This window comes from Anas acuta, chromosome 9, assembly GCF_963932015.1.
Source record: "Anas acuta chromosome 9, bAnaAcu1.1, whole genome shotgun sequence".
NCBI classification, from domain to species: Eukaryota; Metazoa; Chordata; class Aves; order Anseriformes; family Anatidae; genus Anas; species Anas acuta.
This window is the reverse complement of record NC_088987.1, coordinates 45,451-53,533: the sequence shown is the minus strand read 5'-3', so window position 1 is coordinate 53,533 and position 8,083 is coordinate 45,451. Positions and strand designations below refer to the sequence as shown.

General features: G+C 44.6%; 1 protein-coding gene across 2 annotated transcripts; it reads right to left on the bottom strand.

The window, feature by feature from the left end:
- Window positions 1-992: 992 nt before the first annotated feature.
- LOC137861102 (tubulin alpha-3 chain) lies at window positions 993-7,949 on the bottom strand. 2 transcript variants are annotated; one of them, XM_068692182.1, is made up of 5 exons: window positions 7,398-7,949; window positions 4,501-4,723; window positions 3,821-3,969; window positions 2,285-2,965; window positions 993-1,383 (listed from the first exon to the last, which is right to left on the bottom strand). In XM_068692182.1, exons 2-5 carry the CDS (start codon window positions 4,619-4,621, stop codon window positions 1,078-1,080), a joined length of 1,257 nt encoding a protein of 418 aa, XP_068548283.1. In that variant the 5' UTR covers window positions 4,622-4,723; window positions 7,398-7,949; the 3' UTR covers window positions 993-1,077. The 2 variants fall into 2 exon arrangements, with proteins under 2 accessions (XP_068548283.1, XP_068548281.1); XM_068692180.1 differs by lacking the exon at window positions 7,398-7,949 and adding an exon at window positions 6,137-7,371.
- Between the last annotated feature and the right edge of the window lie 134 nt (window positions 7,950-8,083).

The window sequence follows — 8,083 nt, the reverse complement described above, 5'->3', positions numbered from 1 at the left end:
CGCCGAGCAGTCGGAGGTGAGCAGGCGCCGAGTTGGAGCGGGTGCCACTAGCAGTAGCGTGCCTAGCGAGTTGGGCTGCTGGGATCTGGGACCTTCCAGCGTCCTGGATGCAAAAACACCTTTGGTTTTGAAAACAGCAGTTCTTTAGAACTTCGTAACTTGTGCATCCATGGTATGCTCTAGATACAAGTACTTCCACATACTTAATTCCGGGTATCTTCAGCACACGTAGAAAATCTTTTCTTCCTCGTGGTTTTATAGAGGAAAACAAAACAAAACAAAAACAACCAAAAACCCTTTTTCTCATTTACAGAACTCAAGATTGAACAATTTTAAGCAAGTAGGTCAGCAGTTTTTACCTGTGTCTCATGACTTGGCAATTTCTCAAGTGTCTATAAAGTTCTGTTCATTTGAAAGTACCACAAAAGAACGTATTTTTAATAGGTTAATGGAGGAATTTAAAATAGGAGTATTTTTAGCAGATTTTCATCTAAAGGGAATTGAATGCAGGGAGGCACGCTTGTCAGAAAATTTTATGTTTTGTCTGCATAGTCTCTCCATTTTCATGTTTTTATTTTTCAAGGTAGCAAGTTTTGTCCTGTTAGCTAGTATACTGGTATTAAATTCAAATCGATACTGTAATTGTATGTGCCATAACTACAATTAGGGAAATTACTTTAGTATATTATTTTTTTGTGTGTCTTCTGTGAAGCTAGCTTCAAAGCAACAATATGCTTAATATCGGGTTTCTGTCTATTATGTAAAGACAGGCTTGGAATAACACCCATTAATCCTTTAACAAAAAGAAGTTTCCTGCTTGTGCAAAACTAAAAATAAAAGTTTGTCACAAAATGCTTCAGGATCACAGGAAATTCTGTATAATTTCCTGATTTTATCTTTAGTTTGCACATTACTAGATGCTACCAAAATTGCAGTTTCAAGTGGTCCTTACATAGTGACTATAGACGTAAATAGTAATGAAGACAAAGAGAGAACCTTTAAAACTTTATTTGAAAACAATCAAACAAGTGAACAGGGTTCTGCAATTTGTTGTTGCTGAACATACTTTTCCAGACTTCAGTTTTCTAAATATTCATCTCCTTCTTCAGCCTCTGCTTCTACTGAGTCTACCCCAACTTCTTCATAATCTTTCTCAAGCGCAGCCAAATCTTCGCGGGCTTCAGAAAATTCTCCTTCCTCCATTCCTTCCCCAACATACCAATGTACGAAGGCACGTTTAGCATACATGAGATCAAATTTGTGGTCAAGGCGAGCCCATGCTTCAGCAATAGCAGTTGTATTACTTAACATACACACAGCCCGCTGCACCTTTGCGAGGTCACCACCTGGCACCACAGTTGGAGGCTGATAGTTAATGCCCACCTTCAAGGAAACAAATGAAAACTTTGAGTGGGAAGGGTTAAAGACATTTCTGTTAATAATGAACAAACATCACGGTTATGGACAAATAGCTTAGAATTATTTTGCATTTCATGAGCATATTTAACTAAATCCTAATTCAGGATCAGATCAAATTAATATTGGGACAATATTAGGTAGGCTGCACTAGAGAATTTTTTTTACCAGATTATAACAAATAAGTCACACAAATGACTGTGGAAGGGCCCTAGAAGAAATAATTGGTAGTAAGAGCTTACTGGACTCTAAATAGAACAGAAGAATCTGGTCCTTTCAAGTCCTGAATGCACTGACAATAGCTAGAAGGATTGATTGCTTATCTGCAAGGTGTCATTGTCAGCCATGTTGACATTGTTAACAACAGCACAAAAGATTTGCCCTAGTGATAGAAGCCAGGTGTCATAGAACATCTGTCATCACAGTACAGACCCGGAAATTGACAGCATCTGTCATTTTAAGGTATCTCAAAAATGTTGTTGGGAAGTTACTGCACTTTACTACAATATAAGTTACTATGGTGTTTCTACAGTTGTTTGAGGTTTACCTACACTTTCTCTATACAGAATTACCTAAGTTTTTGAAGACTTGCAGAAAAATATAACACAGTTTTTTTTCTACCCGTTTTTAAATTGTTTTCAGATACTCAGTATTGCCTGTTGCTATAAAAACTGATAGCTTATCTATAACTTGGTACAGAATTTTCACCTGTGTTGCAGTATCTTGAATTTATACTTAAGAATGTAATCTGAAACGTAAGCAGTTTGCCAACAGGGACATTACAACATTATACAGTGACCATCACATCTAAATACTATGCAATTCCTAGTATTTTAAACATCAGGCACCTCCTAAGTTATTTATGTACCTTGAATCCAGTTGGGCACCAATCCACAAACTGAATGGTACGTTTAGTCTTGATAGTAGCAATAGCTGCGTTAACATCCTTAGGTACGACATCACCTCTATATAACATACAGCAGGCCATATATTTGCCATGGCGAGGGTCGCATTTTACCATCTGATTAGCTGGTTCAAAACAAGCATTGGTAATTTCAGCCACAGATAACTGCTCGTGATACGCTTTTTCAGCAGAGATGACAGGAGCATATGTTACCAGGGGGAAATGGATTCGTGGGTATGGGACAAGGTTAGTTTGAAATTCAGTGAGATCTACGTTGAGGGCTCCATCAAAACGCAGTGAAGCGGTGATGGATGAAACAATTTGCCCAATTAGTCGGTTTAAATTGGTATAAGTAGGACGTTCTATATCAAGGTTGCGACGACATATATCGTAAATGGCTTCGTTATCTACCATGAATGCACAGTCTGAATGCTCCAGTGTGGTGTGCGTAGTTAAAATTGAATTGTAAGGTTCTACTACAGCAGTGGAAACCTGGGGTGCTGGATAAATTGCAAACTCTAGTTTAGATTTCTTTCCATAGTCAACAGAGAGCCTTTCCATGAGCAGAGATGCAAACCCTGAACCAGTGCCTCCTCCAAAACTGTGAAAGATAAGGAAACCTTGCAGCCCTGTACACAGATCAGCCTATAATGGGGTAGAAAAAAGTGGGAGAGAAAGAGAAGTTATTGATTATTCTGGAGAGGGTAATATTAAAATAAGCATTACAAAGCAATTATTTCCTAATTCTTTTAGTTTTAAAAGGTGAACTTTTTTTTCTTGCATATCTTTTACTCAGAACTACCAGTGACACTGCATACCTTATTCTGAATATGAGTATTTTCACATTTAAAAGTAGCATCATTGTTTTTGATGCCACTTTAACACTACTGTAAGCAAGAACAGCTGTATACCACTGTGAAGTTATTATAAATCACAGCTGGGTTACACCCTTGGGAACAGATTCTACTCTACATGGCAGCAAGTATCAATTAAGTATTGAAAACCAGTATTTTACAATTTTACATAGACAATCACTATTTCACTTTGAATCATGTCGTACTATGCGAGTTTCTCACAGTGCATCAGGATGTGAAAATCTAGAAAAATACTTGAAATTTCTGAGCTTTCAACCAAAACCTGAGGTTCAGGTACTGGAATTATTTTGCTTGACACATAAGGGTGCAATTCAAGTTGAAAATAACAAACAAGTACAACAATATGACCATGCTTTTTTAAGGATTTTATAGTATGTTTCCAAGGTATCCTTAGAATGACTTCAAATAATGATGTTTCAGATCCTAAGAAGCTTCAAGTTTTATTGACCAAATTTTTATTTACCTCAAAAGGGGGAGGCAGGAAGACTTCTTTTTTTTAAACATTGTAATGGATAATTGATTTTAAAAAAACAAACAACACAAGTGTCAAATCATAGTTATAGATAGCTGTAGGGCTGTATCAATTATTTTAAATAACTGCATGACTTACAGTATGAACTCTTACCAGTTTGCGAATGCGGTCTAGCACGAGATCAACAATCTCTTTTCCAATGGTATAATGGCCTCTAGCATAATTATTAGCTGCGTCTTCTTTCCCAGTAATGAGCTGCTCAGGATGAAATAACTGCCTATACGTGCCTGTACGTACTTCATCTACAAAGAAATAGAATATGCCAACGTGAAATCTGGCTGTTCAGTTCTATGCATGCTGCCTAGCAGTGAAATACTAAGTAAACACACATATCAAAAGGGTGTAGACAGCACCTGTGACTACATGCAGCTTGTCTGACTAGTGTAAAAAAGTTGACACAACTTCAGCCCCTTTGTGGAGAGGAAAACATCAAGCACTCAGAGCATTACAAGGATCTGGGAACACGGAGGTAACTCAGAGAACTACATCACAGGCATAGACAGACATATTCTAGATAGCAATTAAACGAAGCTCAGCTCTGGATGTCATGCAGCAGTTTGGAAAGATTATCCACAGACGGCAAAAAAAGTTCTAATGTCTCCCAGATGTTCCCCACAGATTATTATTTAATTTCTTCTTCCAAGTAACAGTAATTTAAAACGTCAAAGCAGCATCCGAGTATACATCTTTTAGAATCTGCAGTGTTCTGAAGATACAGAGATGTCTGCAGGGAAAGGAGTGGTTTCACAATGATGTACATGTTGGGTACGTACCAACTACAGTTGGCTCTAGGTCCACAAACACTGCTCTGGGAACATGTTTACCAGCTCCTGTCTCACTGAAGAAAGTGTTAAATGAATCATCTCCACCTCCGATAGTTTTATCGCTGGGCATTTGACCATCAGGCTGGATCCCATGTTCAAGACAATACAATTCCCAGCATGCATTGCCAATCTGAACACCAGCCTGACCAACGTGGATAGATATACATTCACGCTGAAAATTAAAAATAGAATAATGATAATGAAATGTAGAGCTACCCATCTTCTAGATTTCATTCTCCTAATAACCAGCAATCTGTGGGTTTAGTTACCATGATCCTTCTCTGCTGCAGTATTCCCCAGCTGCTTTCAAGTGAAAATTACACTGATCAAGTTGTCTCCTGCTGGCAAGATTCTACTCACCTCAGTTGATCTGGACTATGATATTGAAAACGTTGTAGAACCTTAGAGACTACATAGTCATAGAGAACACGTAGGGTGAATGCAATAGTATCATCCCTTACCATGCTACATGTGTATTCTATCTTTAATATTGTCTAGTCTCTTTTCCACCTTTCCTTGGTTTTGAAAGACTTAGTTTTATATAATAACCCCACATTTCCTTGATTTATTGCCAATAACGTACTGGGCAATGTTGCAAGAATCTTTCCCACATTAAACCTTCTAGTATGTTTTTCCGTGCAATAAAGTTATCTAGTGCCTGGAAATACATACATCTTTGAGTTCCTCTGCTAAATCACCAGTGTAAGCATGCCACATGTTTAATCTCTCAAAAATCTTAATTTTTGTCTTGCATTTGAGACTAAGATAAATTGTTATTGTAGCTTAGTGTTACAGTGTTTCTAGGAAAAAGCAGAGACGTAAAATAAATGGTAGGGTGTCTATAGTCCTCTTTTCTTCACCGCTTCATCAAAGCTTGCATCCTTGACTCCATGTTTGTATTCTCACTCAGGGGGTTCTGGCATTAACCCGTTGCCGGCAAGGCTGACTCTGCACTTATTTCTGCTTCCATTCGGTTAGCACCAAGTTTCTAAAGGCTTTGTGCTGCCTGTCTCCAGTTCCCCATCGCGTTTGCACCACGCGCCTCGGAGCGGGAGCAGCAGGCGCCGGGCACCACCCCGCAGCCCCGCCCGTGCGCGGGCAGCCGTGCCGCATGGCGGGCTACGGGCCAACCCCCTCTCCTCCGAGTGGCTGCCTGCGACTCGCGGAAGCTCTGAGCGCTGCCGCCGGCGCCACGAAACGGCAGAACGAAATGTTTGGCTGTTGTCTTGCGCTTTCCCGCCGTCTCTCACCTCGGGCGGGTGTAGTCTATCCCTCACCTGTCACCTTCTCTCCACCCCGCCGACAGCGAGGCCACCGCTATAAACAGCCTTTCGTTGCTTTTCCACGCGGTTTGTCCCGATAGCCACCGGCCAGTTCCTGCACATCGCCTGCCTTGACGTGTTAACTTACAGCCACCTCCCTCCTCCCCCCCAGCCCTCCCACCTTACTGCGACCGTGGGGACTCCACGGGGCAGCTCTCTGCAAGCCCCGCCATGGTAGACGTTATCCTAAGATCCCCAGACCCGCCGCAGAAGCGCTCCCAAATTCCCTGCCTCCTCCCAGCCGCGAGAGGCCCGCTCCCCACCATGTTGCCTGGCCAAGCTCAGGAGCCTCGACTGCACCAGACCGCGTCCGCCACCTCCCGCCGAGCACTGCCAACTGCCGACGAGTAACCGTCTCGATCCGCTCGGCTTCGCGCGCTGGCTTCCCATTGGCTGTTACCCGCGCGCTCCAGAGGGGGCGGGCTTGAGTTTTGCTGAGCGGGGACGTGCGCGTGTCGGCGCGGGCCGAGGTGCTGCGTGCAGCGCGTGCTGGGGGCTCGAGGAGTCGCCTCAGGGCGGGCTCGGACTGCCCCCTGCGCTGAGGCAGCAACGGAGGTCCTAGCGCGGGCTCGCCGCGCGCGCCTACGCTCGCAGCAGTCTGGAGGCTGCTAGGGCGAGTGGCTGGAAGCGGGGCCGGCTGCGAGAGCGCGGGCATCACTGGAGCAGGCTTCTGCGGCGGCCGTTTGGAGGCGGTGGGAGGGCCGGTACCTCTCAGTAGAGCCGCGCGCAGCCACGAACCGGGCGGAGAAATCCCTCTCAGCAGAAACGGCAGGGGTGCCTCCCATTAGACCAGGCTGCCCAAAGCCTCATCCGGCCTGGCTTTGAACAGTGCCAGGGATGGGGCATGTACAGCTTCTCTGGGCAATCTAATCTGTTCAGTGCTTTGCCACCCTCACAGTGAGGAATTTCTTCCTTGTATCTCATCTAAGTCGCTTTCAGTTATAAACCCCGACTGCCCCTTGTCCTGTCACTACACTCTCTGATAACGAGTCCCTCCCCCCTCTTCCCTCAAAGTACTGGAAGACTGCTCTCAGGTCTCCCCTGCTCTCGGCCTGCCTTCATAGGCGAGGTGCTCCAGTCCTCTGATCGTCCTCATGGCCCTCTTTGGGACCTGCTACAACGGTTCCATGTGGTTGTTGTGCTGCAGGCCCCAGAGGTGACCATGGTGCTCCAGGTGGGGGCTCAACAAGAGGGGGGTCGAGAATCACCTCTCTTGACCTGCTGGCTGCACTTTTTCAATAATGTTAGTTTTAACTAATAGGACAAGGGAGTCGTAGAATCATAGAACCATTCAGGTTGGAAAAGACCTTCAAGATCATCTGGCCTGACCACCAATGTCACCCACTAAGCCATGTCCCTAAGCTCCATGTCTGACCTTTCCTTGAACACCCACAGGGACGGTGACACCACCACCTCCCTGGACAACCTGACTGCTCTTTCTGAGAAAAAACGTCTCCTCATTTTTAACCTGAACCTCCTCTGGCACAGCTTGAGGCCACGCCCTCTAGTCCTATCACTAGTTACCTGAGGGAAGAGCTGACATCCACCTCCCCGCTTCCTTTCAGGTAGTTGTAGAGAGCAATAAGGTGTCCCCTGAGCCTCCTTGTCTCCAGACTAAATCAGCAGCTCCTCATAGGACTTGTGTTCCAGGCCCTTCACCAGCTTTGTAGCCCTTCTTTCGAGGGCTCAAGGGCCTTGATGTCCTTCTTGTGCTGAAGGGCCAAAAACAGTACTTGAGGAGTGACCTCACTAGAGCAGAATACAAAGAGACAATCACCTCCCTGGTCCTGCTGGCTACACTATTCCTGATAACAAGCCAGGATGCCGTTGACCTTCTTGGCCACCTGGGCACACTGCCAGCCCATGTTCAGAAAAGCATTAATCAGCACCCCCAGATCCTCTTCCTATTCACAGCTTTTCAGCCACTCTCCCTCAAGCCTGTAGAGCTACGTGGGGTTGTTTGGGCCAACAGGCAGGACCCAGCGCTTAGCCATGTTGAACCTCATTCCATTGGCCTCTGCCCATCAACCCATCCTGTCCAGGTTCCTCTTCAGGGCCTCCATACCCTCCGGCAGATCAACACTTCCCCCCAACTTGGTGTCATCTGCAAACTTACTGAGAGTGCACTCAATTCCCTCATCCAAGTCATCAATAAAGATGTTAAAAAGGATGGGCCCCAACACTGGGGAACACCACTCGCGACTGGTCAC